This window comes from Delphinapterus leucas, chromosome 7 (assembly GCF_059928025.1).
Source record: "Delphinapterus leucas isolate spDelLeu-1000000601 "Yukka" chromosome 7, BTC_Dleu_Yukka2, whole genome shotgun sequence".
NCBI classification, from domain to species: domain Eukaryota; kingdom Metazoa; phylum Chordata; class Mammalia; order Artiodactyla; family Monodontidae; genus Delphinapterus; species Delphinapterus leucas.
Window position 1 is genome coordinate 104,091,824 of NC_143135.1, and position 19,070 is coordinate 104,110,893.

At 38.5% G+C, this 19,070-nt stretch overlaps 1 protein-coding gene across 8 annotated transcripts in view; it reads right to left on the minus strand.

The window, feature by feature from the left end:
* ARHGAP32 (Rho GTPase activating protein 32) overlaps window positions 1–19,070 on the minus strand; it is a 269,441-nt gene that overhangs the window by 108,224 nt on the left and 142,147 nt on the right. Inside the window, exon 2 of one of the 8 annotated variants that reach the window (XM_089915811.1) lies at window positions 11,490–11,527. The exons of the other annotated variants lie outside the window; for them this stretch is intronic. Coding sequence (XP_089771937.1) covers window positions 11,490–11,507 — 18 coding nt within the window. The 5' untranslated portion in view covers window positions 11,508–11,527. The remainder of the gene's footprint in view (window positions 1–11,489; window positions 11,528–19,070) is intronic. 8 annotated transcript variants of the gene reach the window in all.

The window sequence follows — 19,070 nt, forward strand, 5'->3', positions numbered from 1 at the left end:
TTAATAGTTTTGAGAAAACAAAATAAATTAACCAAGGTTTTATTCATACCTAAACCTACAAGAAAAGAGCAAAAAAAAAAAAAAAGAATTTTCTGATGAATGAAAATGAATTTGGACTTCCCTGGTGGTGCAGTGGTTAAGAGTCCACCTGCCAATGCAGGGGATACGGGTTCGAGCCGTGGTCCGGGAAGATCCCACATGCCATGGAGCAACTAAGCCTGTGCTCCACAACAAAAGAAGCCACCACAATGAGAAGCCCGCACATCACGATGAAGAGTAGCCCTCACTCACTGCAACTAGAGAAAGCCAGCACGCAGCAACGAAGACCCAACGCAGCCAAAAATAAATAAATAAGCAAATAAATAACATTAAAAAAAAACACAAAACAAAACTCGTTAGCTCCCATCAACAAATCCTCACTAAAAAGACTTCCAAAATATGTACTTAAAGATGAAAAAGGGGGCTTCCCTGGTGGCGCAGTGGTTGGGAGTCCGCCTGCCGATGCAGGGGACACGGGTTCGTGCCCCGGTCCAGGAAGATCTCACATGCCGCGGAGTGGCTGGGCCCGTGAGCCATGGCCGCTGAACCTGCGCGTCTGGAGCCTGTGCTCCGCAACAGGAGAAGCCACAACAGTGAAGGGCCCACGTACCGCAAAAAAAAAAGATGAAAAAGGATTCCAGGATAAAGAACTAAGGTATAAAGCAGAAATATTGAGCAAAGAATTCAGCAAATAAGTATTACATCTAAACAAATCTTAACGTATAACAAAAATAATGATTAATTATAAGAAATAAAGAGATGAAACTATAAATCCTGAACAACACTACCATGGAAGACAAGAAAGAGTAATCCCACTTAAAACATTCTAAGTGCTGGTATTGCTTGAGAGAAAAAGTAAAGACACTGATAAACTTCAGACTAAAAATTAGGTGTTCAAGTTAAATTTTTAATGGTAGCCACTAAAAGAACAGAAAAACCCGCTGTAACTTCCAAACAATAAAGAGGGAGGTAAAACTTTTAAATGTCAATACCTGTAACAGAATTAAGAATAGAAGAAAATCAATCTTCCTAAGTAGAACAGAAGGGGGGGGGAAGGAGAGAGCAAATTTCCAAATTAAAGCAAGGAGATGGGGTGGAGGGAATTAAAAGCAAAACAGTATAGTCAAATGGTTATCAACAAAATGGTGGAGTAGGCAGCTCCAAACTCCAGTCCGTTCACAGAAACATGAGAAAACAAGCAAAAACTCTCAGAACGAACTTTCTCACTACTCTAGAAAACAGCAGAAACCCATGAACATGTTCAGGGTGAGACACATACACGCAAAGGACATAATAAGACCCTAAGCTTTAACCTCTGATTAAACTTTAGCTAAGACAGAGCTGTAAACAGCTTGGTTAAGTGTTGAATGAGCACCTCATAAAAATGAGCTTTTTGTTTGTTTTATTTTTAGCTCCCAGCATTCAAGGAATTCCCTGACAAAACCCTTCTGGAACACAAGCTAAAAGAAGGGAGTGTTCAGTGAGCACCTATGACAAGAAATACAGTCTTTGCAAAAACAGTCTGGAAAAGTCACAAACAGACAACTGCAGCCTTCACAAAAAAAGACAGCAAACCTGTATAAAGGGGTGGAATCTGATTCCCAGGGTTACACATTATAACAGTCAAATGTCCAGTATGCAACAACAAAAAAAAACACAAGATATGCACAAAAAAATTCACAAGAAAAAATAAATAAAACAAAAGAAAATATCCCTGAGAAGTCCGGATACAAAATCTAGTAGTTTTTTTTTTTTTTTTTTGGCTGTGCAGTGCAGCTTGCAGGATCTTAGTTCCCTGACCAGGGATGGAACCCATGCCCCCTACAGTGGAAGCAAGGAGTCCTAACCACTGGACCACCAGGGAAGTTCCTGTTTAGTAGATTTTAAACAAACTACATAAAATACACTCAGAGAGCTCAAAGAAGCTACACAGAACTAAAGGAAAGCAGGAAAACAATGTATGAATAAGTGAGCATATCAATAAAAAGAAAGAAAAAAAAGGAACCAAACACAGATTTGGGGGATGACAAATCACTGTCTAAAATGAAAATTTCACTAGAAGAGATCAACAGCAGATTTAGGCAGGAAGAAGAATCAGTTTACTTAAAGAAAGGACAAATAAAAGTATACAGTCCAGGGCCCTGGTGGTCCAGTGCTTAGGACTCCACGCTCTCACTGCTTAGGGCCCGGGTTCAATCACTGGTCAGGGAACTAAGATGCTGCAAGCCACCCAGCACAACCAAAAAAAAAAAAAAAGCGAAAGAAAGTATACACTCCAAAGAACAGAAAGAAGAAAGAATTAAGGAAAATGAAAAGTACCTAAGAGACTGTAGGACACCATAAAGACGACCAAAACAATACATTATGGGAATCCCAGAGGAAAAAGAAAAAGTCAGACATAAAGAGATTATTTGAGGAGGGATATTAGGAAGATGCAGGAATAGGAGAGCCCCAACTCTAGACTCCTTCACAAAAACAGGTAATAGCAACTGTCCATCAAAGTTTCTAAAGTTATCACAAAGGGCCACAATAAACCAGGTGAAAAGATGAGTCACAAATGGGGATAAAAATCTTTGTAATACACATTGACAGATTCCTTGAACATAATATATAGTGAAAAAAATGAGATAGGTGTATACCCACCCCAACATCTTAAAAAGTATCTGGAATTTAAGTGGGGATCACTAATTATTTGATGAATGACTGAAGAAGCAAACATTGTCTCACTGGAATACAGCACTCATTTTCAAAACTGAATTCATTCTCTTTCCCTGCATATTCTCTTCTACCTCTTGAATTCCCAAAGTAAATAAATATAACTATTCACCCAATTGACCAACCTAATCACCCTTGATTCCTCTACCACCCCCTCTTCTCCACACATCCTTTCTTTTCATATTCCCAGGGTTAAGATCTAACCTAGACCTTTGATTCCTCTACCACCCCCTCCTCTCCACACATCCTTTCTTTTCATATTCCCAGGGTTAAGATCTAACCTAGACCTTTGATTCCTTAATCTCTCCTGTCTTCCCAAAACTTGTCTCTCACACGCGTTCCTTTCTTCCTGCTCTCCACTGCTACTTCCCTAGTTCTGGGCCTCGCTGCATCTGGTCTACACCAGGGGTCCCCAAGCCCCGGGCCACGGACTGGTACCAGTCTGTGGCCTATTGGGAACTGGGCCGCACAGCAGGAAGTGAGCGGCAGGTGAGCGAGTGAAGCTTCATCTCTATTTACAGCCGCTCCCCATTGCTTGCATTACTGCCTGAGCTCCACCTCTTGTCAGATCAGCAGTGGCATTAGATTCTCTTAGGAGCACGAACCCTACTGTGAACTGCACACGCGAGGGATCTAGGCTGCACGCTCCTTTTGAGAATCTAATGCCTGATGATCTGAGGTGGAGCTGAAGTGGTAATGCCAGCACTGGGGAGTGGCTGCAAATACAGATTATCGTTAACAGAGAGGTTTGACTGCACAGAGACCATAATAAATCAATTGCTTGCAGACTCATATCAGAACCCTATCAGTGGGCTTCCCTTGTGGCTCATTAGTTAAGAATCTGCCTGCCAATGCAGGGGACATGGGTTCAAGCCCTGGTCTGGGAAGATCCCACATGCCTCGGAGCAACTAAGCCTGCGCACTATAACTACTGAGCCTGTGCTCTAGAGCCCGCAAGCCACAGCTACTGAAGCCCGCGCACCTAGAGCCTATGCTCCACAACAAGAGAAGCCACTGCAATGAGAAGCCCGCGCACCGCAACCAAGAGTAGCCCCCGCTCACCACAACTAGAGAAAGCCCACGTGCAGCAACGAAGACCCAATGCAGCCAAAAATAAATAAATATATGTATATATATATATTTAAAAAAAAAAACCTATCAGTGAGTGGCAAGTGACAATTAAGCTGCATCTGGTGGCAGGCTTTACAGTGGCAAGTGAGTTGCTGTACTTCAATCGTACAGCTGCATCTGGTGGCAGGCTTTAAGTCAGAATCCGACACTTGTTTTAGTCCACCCATGGCCCGCCCATTAATTTATTCACCACTTCCGTCTGTGCCTCTTTCCCATACTGCGCAGTTTTCTCAGTCATAGTTTTGGTAAGCCCACAAGCTAACCCTAGCCAAAATTGAGTAAAAAATAAACATCACTGGAGAGCTTCTTTGAAAAGGGGGGAAGACCCAATGATGAGACAGCAGAAGACTCTAAGACTGCCAACAAAAAGAAAGCTGCTTTTAAAGGAAAATACAAAGAGTCCTACTTAAATTACGGGTTCATCACAACAGGTAATTCACATTCTCCAAGCCCAATTTGTATAATATTTGGCAACTGGCTATCCAACCAAGCCATGAAACCTTCAAAACTGCTTCACTACGTGGAGACCAAGAACCCTGCATTAAAAGACAAGCCTTTGGAGTTTTTCAAAAGAAAAAAACGTGAACACGAAGAACAGAAGAAATTATTGAAGGCCACCACTTCATCAAATGTGTCTGCCCTGAGAACATCGTTCTTAGTGGCTAACCACATTGCTAAAGCTAAGAGAAGCCCTTTACTATTGGTGAAGAGTTGATCCTGCCTGCTGCTAAGGACATGTGTTGTGAACTTTTAGGAGACACTGCAGTTCAAAAGGTGGCACATGTTCCTCTTTCGGCTAGCACCATAACTAGACAAATTAATGCAATAGCAGAGGATATTGAGGCACAATTGTTAGAGAGGATCAATGAGTCACCGTGGTACACAATCCAGGTTGACAACTCTATCGATGTTGACAACAAGACAACAATGCTTGTTTTTGCGCGATATATTTTTCAGGAGCATGTGCATGAGGATACGTTATGTGCACTTTTGTTGCCAACCAACACCACAGCTGCAGAACTATTCAAGTCTTTGAATGATTACATATCAGGAAAACTGAATTGGTTGTTTTGTGTCAGTATATGCATGGACAGAATGGCTGCCATGACTGAACGGCTTTCTGGTTTCACTACTCGGGTCAAGGAGGTCGCTTCTGAATGTGAGTCTACGCACTGTGTCATCCACAGAGAAATGCTGGCTAGCCGAAAAATGTCACCTGAACTTAACAACGTTTTGCAGGATGCTATTAAAATTATCAACCACATTAAAGTACATGCCCTTAACTCACGTCTGCTCACGCAGCTCTGTGAGGAGATGGACGCAGAGCACACACGTCTTCTCTTACACACAGAGTGAGATGGCTTCTAAAGGTAGATCACTGGCCAGAGTTTCTGAGTTAGGAGAGCCGCTCCAGAGACTTCTTTTAGAAAAACAGTCACCACTGGCAGCACGTTTCAGTGACAGAGAATGGGTCACAAAACTTGCTTACTTGTGTGACATATTCAACCTGCTCAGCAAACTCAATCTGTCACTTCAGGGGAGAACGACAACTGTGTTCAAGACGGCAGATAAAGTGGCTGCATTCAAAACCAAACTGGAATTATGGGGGCAATGAGTGAACATTGGGATTTCTGACATCTTTCAAACATTAGAAGAGATTTTGAAAGAGACTGAGCCAGGGCCTTCTTTCTCCCAGCTGGTGCATGATCACCTATCTCAGCTTTCAGAAGAGTCTGAGTGTTACTTCACAACCACAAAAGACCCCGGAACTGGGAAGGAATGGATCCACAACCCATTTGTGAATAAGCCAGGTGAACTGACTTTGTCTGTGCTAGAAGATAATCAACCGCTTGAGATCACAAATGACGGTGGCCTTAAAAGTATGTTTGAGACAACGTCAAATCTCCATACGTTCTGGATTAAAGTCACGGTGGAACATCCTGAGATTACCACAAAAGCACTGAAAAGCCTGCTTCCATTTCCAACATCCTATCTTTGTGAAGCAGGGTTTTCTGCAGGGACGGCAACCAAAGCGAGATTACGGAGTAGATTGGGCATAAGCAACACACGTCGGGTGTCACTGTCTCCCATCACCCCCAGATGGGACCATCTAGTTTCAGGAAAACAAGCTCAGGGCTCCCACTGATTCTGCATAATGGTGAGCTGCATAATTATTTCATTATATATTACAATGTAATAATAACAGAAATAAGGTGCACAATAAATGTAATGCACTTGAATCATCCCAAAATATTCCCCCCGCCCCCCGCCCCGGTCCGTGGAAAAACTGTCTTCCACGAAACCCGTCCCTGGTGCCAAAAAGGTTGGGGACCCCTGGTCTAGACAACTGCGGACTAGATGATTACAGTGGTCTTCTAACTGGTCTCTTTCCACTTCCTACTACACACTGATCATGGTACTTTCTTCTCAAAATCCCTCAATACTTTGTCAGTTCCTACTAAGAAATTAATTCAAAGGCAAAGTCCAAATACCTTAGATGAGCCCTGAAGGATGGCACTTCTCCAAATTATCTTCTAAACCACTATGAAAGATTAGGCTACATCTGCCTATAGAAACTTATGACATGAACATAATGATTTATTTTTACTTCCTTCAACTTAATGATATCTCAATCCTTTGCCTATAAGAAATGGAAAACAGAATTTCCAAGTCCCATACTTCTGGATTCCTTACAAATCTATTTTTGGAGTTTTTTCTCCTATACTGAATTCACTTTCTATCACCATGGAAACCAATCTGAAATTAGTGTTGTTATAGGATCTTTAAAAATACAACTCTATTCAGCAAACCTTCAAATATTCAAAAAAGTCCTTTCTCTGCATGGAGAATGGAAATCAGCGTAGAGCTGGGTAAAAACACATCACCCCACCCACATGAAAAACATTCATCAAAGCTTAATCAACAGACTGCAAATGGGGCAAAGAAGGAGTTCTCTTCTTTTTATTCACCTTTTATAATGCTAGTACGGTTTCAGTTATTATGGGTTCACTATGACATACCTATGGAGTTTGTAAACAGTTTTCTTCACCCATCATAGCTTGTAGTAGAATATGTGAACATGAAAAATAATTTCTGTTGCACAATATTATGTGGTCTGCTCATCCCAACCATCAACATCCTAAGATTCAACACTGAAAATACCGCTTCAAAACACCTGAGCTGAGGATGCCAACGGGAAGAACAACTCTATATTTGAGTTACATCTTAGGTGGGTAATGAGTGAAATAAGTTCTAATTTCAGAACACAGGGCAAAAATCAATGAGACAAAACTGCAATTCAAATTTCCTAGGAAAAAGCTAGAGACCTACATGCATCTTAATAAACTTAACAGTCAGTTTTTCCTTCCAGAACCGGAATAGAGCACTGTTTCCTCAGGTGAGTACCAGGTGAAGGAACTGGTTTGCTCATCCTTAAACACCAGAACCACCCTCAGCTCAATGAGAGGTCCACAGCATGAAGAATACATGGGAAATGAGATTAAATGACAGAACAGCAGAATCACATCTCCCATCTTACAGATGCTCACTCCAGAATATACACTTGTCAGGAAACAATACTTCAAGAATATTTTCACACTTCTATTGGTCAGAACTTTTTGAACAAACAGCTTTAGCAGCAAGGTTAAAGGAAGACTGAATGGGAACCCAAATAATAGGGCCCTCCAGAGAGACAGAAAGTCTTTTCTCTCCCCAGAGCCATCTGTTTGTGAAAAAGAACCTTTCCTTCTTTTCCCCAGAGAGGATGTGTTTACATTCCAGAGCAGTGTTCCCTCTCTCCATCTCCAGAAAGGCAAATGGACAGAAGTGCCAGCTATCCTACATAAACTCCAAGTTTCATAATTTCAGAGTTTGTCTCTCGTGGTACAAAATTCCAGCGTACTCATAGGGTATATCTCGTTCTCACATCACCTCATGGAGAACAAGCCCCTTGCACAGCAGCTTCAGTAGAGAACACTCAGGAAACAGGTATTACATTCATACTTTTTCTGTGCTGTATTTCAGTCAAAACCTGAGCTCTCGTATTCATGTTAATTTAACTTAATGCTTTATACGAAATTGGATAAAAAGAAACATTAACTCACAGCTTCAGATAACGGAATGATAAGAGAAAATGTAAACCCACATAGTCACTTAATGTTCTACACACTAGATGGCGGTATCACATAAAGCACAGCAGAAAGAGGCTCACGCCCCAATAGCATCAAGCTGAATAAACTGATTATATATCTTCGCGTGTGGCAAGAGATTTTTTTTCCTTCTTACTGAAAAATAGTTCATGAATGTGAATAAATGTTTGTTTTTGGACAATGGAGATGATACAAGGAGAAGTGCAATAAAGATAATAAATATACAGAATTTAAAACTACATGTGGTTTTACTTAATAAATAATAAGAAGCCCTTTCTAGCAATTGCTTATCTTTATATTTTTCTTCAGGTTTCAATTTCTGTAAATAAAATATAACACTTATACATCAAATCCTGTAGAGTCTGTTCAAAGTACTATTCAAGGAGAAAATGTCCAAACTCAAATGCACTTATTAAAAAACAATGACCAAAAACAAATAAAATATCAATAGTACCTATACAATTTTATTTATCTAAGGAAAAAAGTATGCTTAGGAATTAATAGTTAATTAATAATAGGGAGGGAGAAATGAAAGGAGGGAGGGAGAAGACAAAGAGTCTCACGTTGATGAATAAAATCCCAAGCTGGTTTCTTGATGAGACCAAGTGTTAAGAGTATCTTGTACACAACAATTTATACCCACAAATTTGAAAGCCTACATTAAACGGACAATTTTCTCAGAAAAGATAAAAACTGACCTAAGGAGACATTGACTAGACCTAAAAAGAATCTGACTAGACCAATAATCAAATTATAAGTCGAAATGGTAATTAAAGATTAAGCCCTCAAATGGGAACCAAACAGGAAAACTGTACTAAACTTTCAAAGAACAGGTAATTCCCATTTCCACAAACTATTCCAAGACATTTACTTTTTAAAGGGTACGGGGCAGTGAAGTTCCCTAACTCAGGCTAGTGGACAAGTACAGTACACAGACCAACAGCACTAATGAACATAGACACAAAAATCATAAAATCCTGATAAGAGTGAAAAAGGGAATTTATTTTTTAAATATTTAGCCCAGAAGTAGAGTGTGTCCTAGGAATACAAAGATGTTTCAACAATCTATTTCTGTGACCAGAGTAATGATCTGTACTAATTTTTAAAGACAGCTTATTCATGCTCTATATAAAAGTGGACTAAGAACATGACATGGTACAGCCTCTCCTGCTGCGTCATTACATCCTTTTACCTCTTCTTCACCTTGTCACATCCCCAGTTCATTTAAGTCAGAGCTCACAGTTCATCTTAGCTAGAAGGATCATTAGCTGTCATCTGGTTATTCTAGTGTATCCAGTATGAAGATAAGGAAAACAAGACCAAGATTAACTGACAATCTCCCTCAAGGTCAAGACCGTGTGGCACAATGAGAGCAACCTGCCAGCTGGCCACACCCATTCCACCCCACACCAGTATCCTTTCTCCTCAACAGGACAATGCCATTTTATGTCATGTGTTACAACTGAAAATAGTGAACTGATACTTGAACAGGAAAATCAGAGATAGGCTAAGGTCTGCTAGAACTGAGCTGAAGTAGGATTTGAACACAGATGTGCAATCAAAAGCATATGCGTTGCCAATTCACTGGGAAAAGTATACACAGGCTTGGTAATTATTTTATCAGGCACAAATTAAATTACAAACAGGAATGCTGGAGGATGCTCAGTGTTTACAACAGCATCAAAAGGAATAAAATACTTAGGAATAAATTTAACCAAAAAACTGAAACACTTGTATGCAGAAAACTACAAAATATTGTTGAAAAATATTAAAGAATAAGGGCAGACACCCCATGTTCAAGGACTGGAAGACAATATTATTAAGATGGCTATATTCTGCAAATTGAACTACAGAATCAACATAATTCCTATAAAAATTTCAACTGCCCCTTTTTTAAAAAAAAAACAAAAATGGACAAGCTGATCCTAAAATTCACATGGAAATCCAGGGGACTTCAGAATAGACAAAACAATCTTGAAAAAGAAGAACAAAGTTGGCAGACACACAATTCTCAATTTCAAAACACATTACAAAGTTACAGTGATAATAACAGTGTGGTACTGGCATAGAATATATATAGTCGAAAGGAATAGCGGTGAGAGTACAGAAATAAACTCATACATCTATCGTCAATAGATTTTCAACAGGAGTGCCAGGACCAACGGAGAAAGAACGGTCTTTCCAACAGTGGTGCTCAAAAAACTGGATATTCGCATCCAAAAGAATGAAACTGGACCCCCTACGTCACACTATATACAAAAATTAACTCAAAATGGATCAAAGACATAAATATAAGTGAAAAAACCATAAAACTCTTAAAAGGAACCACAGGAATAAATCTTCATATCAATCTTCATATTGGGTTAGGCAATGATTTCTCAGATATAACAACAAAAGCATACACAACCAAAGAAAAAAACAGATAAATCAGATTTTACCAAAATTACAAATTTCTATACTTCAAAGGATACTATAAAGAAAGTTAAAAGACAACCCACAGGATGTGAGAAAATATTTGCAAATTATGTATCTGATAAGGGTCTAGTATTCCAAATAATATAAAGAATTCTGACAACTCAACAACAACAAAAAACAAATAACCCAATTAAAATATGGACTTGATAGACATTTCTTCAAAAAAGCATGTAAATGGCCAACAGCACATCTGTCCAGTCACACCCACTAGGGTGCTATATTCAACAAGACATATAAAACCAAGAGAATCAAAAACATATGTTCACACAAAAAATCATACATGATTGTTTACAGCGGCCAAAAAGCGGAAACAACTCAAATGACAACAAACTAAAGAATGGTTAACAATATGTGGTAGGTCCACACAACAGAATAACATTAAGCCATAAAAAGGAATGAAGCACTGATAAATGCCACAACATGGATGAACCTTGAAAATACTAGGCCAAGTAAAAGAAGCCAGCACAAAAGACAACATAGTGTATGATTATATTTATATGAAATGTCAAGAATGGACAAATCTACAGAGACAGAAAGCAAATAAACTTAGCAACAACTGTCAACATTTTAAATGTACATACCCTTTGACCCAGCAAATCCTCTTACAGGATTTTATTTAATGGATATATTCATATCAATAAAACCTGGAATATCTGTCGATAGGGAACTGATTAAATAAACTATGGTATAATAATAAAATGAAATATTATGTAGCTGTGAAAAAGAATGAGGTGAATCCAAATTACTGAAATTCTAAAAAATGCAAAATATACTTTCAAGTAAAAAAGCAGTTTTCAGGACAGTATGTATAGAATTCCATCTAGCTATATTTTTTAAAGGTTATAGATAGCTAGGTAGATAGTTATAGCTACAGCTCTATCTAGAGATACTGCTATTTATTTTATAAATATATAGAAAAATTCTAGACAGACACATAATAGTTAATAAAAGAAATAGGGCATAAAGGGAATTTTAACTTGCATTTGTAGTTTTCATCATCCATTCTATTTGATGCTTTACTGTAAATAAACAAATAAATGCACACTCATAAGGAAAATATATTCTTATCCTATGAGAGCAAATCTAAATGGTGAAAAAACCCAAAATATTAAAAAAGCATTTTTAAAGCAGATTTTATCTCTTCTTCAAATTCATTCATGCAACAAATATTCATTGATTTTTTTATGTGTCAGGCACTGTTCTAGATAGATGCTGAGGTGGAAAAAAAAAGAATAAATAATAATAAAATATTTAGCATGCCAAATAGTGGTAAATGTTACAGAGAAAAATTAATTACAGAAGAGAGATGAAAACTGCTGGTGACCAGGTATTGCCATCTTATGTACAGAAAGTACACTTGCTCTGAGAAGACAACATTTGATCAAGTATTTAAAAAAGGGAAGGTAGCAAGTTATGTGAATATCCAGGGAGAAGAGCTTTCCAAGTAGAGGAAACAGAGAGTCCAGTGGTCCTGAGGAGGGAGCCTGTACACCGGAGGAAGAGCAGAGGCAACTGTGGCCAGAACTCTAAGTCTTAGGGGAGGAGAAGTAAGAGATGAGGTCAAAAAGGTTAGAGGTAGAGCTTGTAATCCACGCAGGGAATTTCAAAGAATTTGACTTTTACTCTGAAAAACAGGAGAAATAATTGGAGGGTTCCGAAAAAGTGACATGATCTGCCTTAACATTTGACAAGAATCATTCTTGCTGTTATGCCAACTATATAAGACTAATGAAATAATCCCCCTGAAAGGACAACAGCTAACTTAAGGTGACAGCTGAGACAGGCAGGGTGGCCAGATCCTGGATATATTTTAAAGACAGAGCCAAGAGTTTTGCTGATGGACTGGATGTGAGGAGTAACAAAAGGAAAGAAATCCAAGATGACTCCAAGGTTTGGCTGGTCAGGAACTGGAAAGATAGAGTTGCTATTCATCACGCTGGGGAACACAGCAGGAGGAGCAAGTTTGAGAGGGGATTGTACTAAGTATGCTAAATTTAAAAGGCTATTAGTCATCCAAGTGAAGATGCAGAGAAGTCCGCTAGAGACACAATGCCACAATTCTAAGAAACCATTAAAATTTCCTTTGTATGTTATATGGTAATGATACTACTAACCCAAATTAACACTTACATCTAAATTATTTTATAAACAATTGTGTCTCTCAGTCTAAATAAAATTGAGAATCAGAATTTATAACATATAGGATTAAGAATAATTACTTTCATTTTATAACTGAAAGCCTTAAAGTTAAATATAATACTGTCAGATTTTTAAAATTTAGTGGACAGTGACATTTTCTAGGATACAATGGCCTATTGAAACTATAAATTCTCCATATCTGAGGAAGAGAAAGAGATATAAATATGAGCACAAAAAATCTGTAAGTCTAAGAGAAATTCCTCAGATCAGAGTGAAAAAAAAAAAAAAAGAAGGTATGCTACTGCAGAATGTCCCACAACTGGGACATATTAATAGGCAAAACTGAGTCAGTCAACTGACAGTATGAATACCTATGAGGATGTAACAGAGCTACCGAGCTTAAGGTTGATGACGTCTTCCAAACACTTACTAAGTTTTCCTACTTATTTTCTCCACAGCACATACTGTCAATCCTGTATTAAAAACAAGTAAGGATTCTGAGAAGGAGGATTCTGGGAAGATGGTGGAATAGGAAGCATCAGGAATCTCCCACCTAGACAGTAATTGCACTGGCAGAATCTGATGCAATTATTCTGTAACTCTGGAGTCTATTGAAGGCTTGGGACTTCCAGGTGAAGGCTTGGAGGAGACACTGCAGAGAATTTTGGTCCATCTCAGCTCTTAGCACAGTAGCAGCTCCCCATCCCCAGCACCTCGGCACATGCCGCATACACTCAAGGAGCAGCCTGCACGCAGCTTGTGACAGCCAGGGTGGGCAAAAAGGAGCCTGCCCCATAAATAAGAAGGACCTGGGCTCTGACGGCTACTCCTGATAGCAGAGGTGCACACAGGCAGACAGTCATGTTGTTACACCCCCCATATTGTTGCAAGCCCCTCCCCCACTAGCTGAAGCAACTTCCAAAGAATTTAAAGGCCCAGTGCCCTTTCCCCTCCTTAATTTTTCTTCTTCCCCTTTGGGGAGCCAGACATTATAGACTAGGACATTCCAAACCAACTGCATACATGGGGAAGATGTCCAGGGACACGTGCAGGCTCAGGAAGTACCTGAGGAGACCTTAAGTTTATACCTCAGGCTAGTCCTTGGCACAGACTGAGGCTACAACAATTAAAAATAAAATAAAATAAACAAAAACAAAAAACAGCAAACATCAGGGAAGGGGCAAAAATCAGATTTCCGAAGTTAGTTACTACTACCACATTCAAATGTCTGAATCAACAAAAAGCCATAAGGTACACAAAGAAATAGAAAACTATAGCCCATCCAAAGGAAAAAAATAAATCAACAGAAACAACCATAAAAAAAAGTGATAGTAGATCTACTAGGAAAAGACTCTAAGATAACTTTTTTAAGATGCCCTCCAAAACTAAAGAACAATGTAGAAAAAGTAAAGGAAATGACATATGAACAAAATGGAAATATCAACAAAAAGACAAGTTTCTAAAAAGAAATTCTGCACCTGAAAGTACAATAACAACAATGACTATTTCACAAGAGGGACTTAAGGGCAAATCTGAGTAATCAGAAGAAAGAATCAGTGAACGTGAAAATATGACAATGGAAATTACTGAGTCTGAGGAACAGGAAAAAAAAAAAAGAATGAAGAAAAGTGAACAGAGCCTACAGGACCTCTGGGGCACCACCCCATACACACTGTAGGAATCTCAGAACGAAACAGAGAGACAAAGGACAGAGAGAATATCTGAAGAAATACTTCCTGAAAACTTCCAAAATTTGATTGAAGATATGAATATAAATAGCCAAGAAGCTCAACAAACTCCAAGTAAGATGAACTTCAAGAAAGCCACACAAGACACATTATAATCAAACTTTCAAAATCCAAATACAATGAAAGAATCTTAAAAGTAGCAAGGGAGAAGCAACTAGTCACATTCAAGGGATCTTCAATGAGATTATCAGATTTCTTATCAGAAACTTTGGAGGCCAGAAGGCAGTGGGGCAACAAATTCAAACTGCTAAAAGAATAAAATTGTCAACCAAGAATACATATCCAGCAAACCACCCTTCAAAAGTGAGAGATAAAATAGGACATTCCCAAATAAAAGCTGAGGAAGTTCATTAACATTAGGCTTATTTTGCAAGAGAGGCTCAAGGGAGTCCTCCAAGTTGAAATAAAATGATGCTTGATAATAACTAGAAAACATACAAACAAATAAAGACCTCAGTAAAGGTAAATACATGGGCAACCATAAAAGCTGGGATTGTGTAACAACGCTTCGTAACCAGTTTTTGTTTTCTACATGACTTAAGAAACTAATACGTTTTTAAAATTGTAAGTCTAAAAGCGAGGACTGGAAATTTAGTTTGTAACTCCACATTTTGTTTTCGACATAATTTAAGAGACTAATGTATTCAAAAGAATTACTAGTTTATGTTTTCGGGGCACACAATGTAAAAAGATGTAATTATATGACATCAACAACTGAAAGGTATGGGGACCAAGCTGTAAAGGAGCAGAGCTTTGGTATGTCATTGAAGCTAAGCTGGTATAATTAGAGTGTTATAACTTAGTATGTTAAATGTAATCCCCATGGTAACCACAAAGGAAATACCTATAGATAGACACAAAAGGAAATGAGAAAGGAATTGAAACATTTCACTACCAAAAAAAATAACTAAAAGCAAAAGAGGACTAATGCAAAAAATGAGGGACAAGAAATCTATAATACATAGAGAAAACAAATAGCAAAATGACAGAAGTAACTCTCCCTAATCAGCAATTACCCTAGATGAAATGGATTAAACTCTCCAATCAAAAGACAAAGATGGACCCAATGGATTAAAACAAAAAGTGATCCAACTATATGCTGTCTAAAAGAAGACTCACTTTAGATTAAAAGGCACAAACAGGTTATATAAAAAGAATTCCTAAAACTCAACAACAACAAAAACTAAACAACCCAATTCAAAAATGGGGGAAGGACTTTCAATAGACATTTCTCCAAAGAAGATATACAAATGGACAATAAGTACAAGAAAAGATGCTGAACACCACTAATCATTAGGGAAATGAAAACCTTGTTATACTCATTAGTTTTACAAAAATGTTCAAATGTTATATCGTATATATGTTCATCCAGAACCTTGTCTCCTACAAGTGTTTGATTCCAAGCATCCAATGGCACATTACGCATATCTCTACTGCCTCATCATGCCATGGACTATCCATGCTCTCTTTACTATTGTACATAGAGTCATTAGTGTCTTTAATCAGACTGGAGAACCAGGAATCAAGGGGGTGGAAATGGGAGTGGTACCACTCAGTGTTACTCATAGTGACTCACTAGCAAAATCAGTGTTTCCTGTCTCCATGACTATATGCTCTACTGGCCTAGTAGTCTCAGTTCCAAGGGGAGGAATGTTTCCACCAGAAAACACAACAATGATTCCAATGAACTGGAAGTTAAGAATGCTGTTCAGCCACTTTGGGCTCCTTATGCCTCTAGATCAACAGGCAAAGAAGGGCATTACGGTATTGGCTGGTATGACGGATCCTGATCCTGACTACCACGGGGAAACTGGACAGCTCCTTCACAATGGAGGTAATGCAGAATATGTCTGGAATAGATGGGATCCCTTAGGGTGTCCTTAGTATCACCATGCCCCATCATTAAACTCAATGGAAAATAACAAGAACCCAGTTCAGGCAGGACTATTAATGGCCAGACCCAGAATGAAGGTTTGGGTTGCCTCACCAGGTAAAGAACCACAACCGGCCGAGGTTCTTGCTGAGGGCAGAGGGAAATACAGAATGAGTAGTGGATGAAGGCAACTGTAATACCACCTACAACTATATGACTGTTTACAGAATCAAGAACTATACTTGCCATGAGCATTTCCTCCTTACTTTGTTATGAACATGTTCCTGTGTGTGTGCGCATGCCTGCACGTGTAACAAATATCTTTGTTTTCTTCCCTCTCTTATCACCTTATATAATGTAAGATTTATATCATGGTATTTAAGTATTTTTAACATTACATCACAGTATATTAGTTATGGGTTATCAAGAAGAGTAAACACTACCCAAGGACTTTACATCTTCCTCTAGGAAAAGGGTTAATGTTTTTGGTTGTATGAAAAATAGTTGATGGTGCTAGGCAGAAGTATGACTTTGTTATTGTCTTTATTTGGCAGTAAGTATGGTTTAAGGGGTGCCAAGTTGAGAAGGGGAAGACTGTGATGGTTAATCTTATGTGTCAGCTTTTGGGCAAACATTATTCCAAATGGTACTCTTATTTTTTAGATGAGATTAACAATTAATTCAGTAGACCCTGAGTAAAGCAGATGACCCTCCATGATGGAGATGGAGATGGAGAGGGAGAAAAGAAGATTACCCTCCAATCACATGCAGGTCTTAATAGAAAAAAAGACTGACCTCCCCGGTAGAAGAGGGAACTCTACCAGCAGAGTGCCCTTGGACTCAAACTGCAACAGCAACCCTTCCCTTGGTTTTCAGCCTACTCTGGAGATTTAGGACTTACTAAAGCTCCACAACCACATGAGCCAATTCCTTAAAATCTAAATATCTATCTATCTCTCCCTCTCTCTACACACACACACACACACGCACACAAATTCGTTCCGTTTCACTACAGAACTCTGACTAACATAGCTAATCACACTTTAAAATAATAATAAAATTGGGCTCCTTTAAAAAAGGACTAGTGGGTATCACAGTGTTAAAATACTGAGATATTGTACCACCAATGATCCATGCAACTACAGGGGTAAATGCTTTGCGCAGGAGAAGGCCATCAGGACTCACCTCCAGTGCTATGGTTTATATCCACTCTGACTGGTTGTCACACTAGGGGGTCAAAATTTTCAACATCACTCCTTTTCACACTATACATAAATATCAATTATAAGTAACCTGAATGTTAAAGTCAAAACTATGAAACTTTTAGAAAAAAATAGGACAATATCTTTGTAACTTCAGAGCAGGGAAGGGCATCTTAAATATGACAGAAAAACTACAAGTCAGAAGATTTGTACAAACATACAACTACATAAAATAAAGAATAAAACAGTCAATGCCTGAACACTAAAAGCAGAATAAAGAGAGTGAAAGAAACATACCACAGGGTGAGAGAAAGTGTTTTTAGTTCACATACAAAAACAATAAAAAGACTAGATGCAACATGAAAGGACTAAGATCCAAAATATGTAAAGCATTCCCATGAATGAATAAGAAAAATACAAGCAAATCTATAAAACAAAATGAGCAAAAGGCTTCATCTAGAGTTTAAAAAAATAGGAATCTCAAATGCCCAATAAACATTTGAAGAGCTGAGCAACCATATCAGAAATGAGGAGACTGCAAATCAAAATGCAGTGAGAGGGCTTCCCTGGTGGCGCAGTGGTTGAGAGTCCGCCTGCCGATGCAGGGGACACGGGTTCGTGCCCCGGTCCAGGAGGATCCCACATGCCGCAGAGCGGCTGGGCCCGTGAGCCATGGCCGCTGAGCCTGTGCTCCGCAACGGGAGAGGCCATAACAGTGAGAGGCCCGCGAACCGCAAAAAAAAAAAAAAAGAAAAAAAAGAAAAATGCAGTGAGAAGTAGTTGGCATTTGTACATCAGGATTCACGTAGAACAATGTTCACTGAGATGTTGTTTAAAACAGCCAAAAACTGACAATAACCCAAATTTCAAAAGAATAAAAGAATCAATAAATTACTTGTGACATACGCACACTATGGATTAATACACAGCTGTGAACAAACTGAACAAACTATGAGTACATACATCTACAAGGATAAATTTCACAATGTTAAATGAAAGAAGCAAGAAGGAATACATTCAATAATGAAGCCCAAACTGGTTTGATATTTCAACTTACCCCCAAGAACCCCTGATCCTTCTAACCCTGCTCTACTTTTTTACCATAACTCTTATCTTCTTGGCCGTCTTCTATGCTCTTTAAGAATGGGTCTTTGATTTTGGTGGTTGTTGTTCACTAATATAGCCAAGGCACCTGAAACAGTGCCTCGTATATAGTACTTGCTCAGTAAGTATTTGCTGAACAAATTAGAATAATTCCAATTATGTTAAGTTCAAAAAGGTAAACCTAAATGCCATATTGATTAGGAATGCATATAGAGAGTAAAACTGTTTTAAAAATGTAAGGTAATGAATATTACAAAAGTCATGGTATAAGTGACCTCTCGGGTAGGGAAGGCAAATGAAACACAAGAGGGACACAGGAAAATTTCTATCTCTTAACCTAGGCTTTAAAATGTACACAAATATGTATATAAAATATATTACAAATGTGTTTTATATACATGTATATACATAATATACTTTACAATAAGAAAAATATTGAAAAAAAACTCCATTAGCACTTCTCTCCCTAACCCCTACTCCACCTTCACCCCAACTC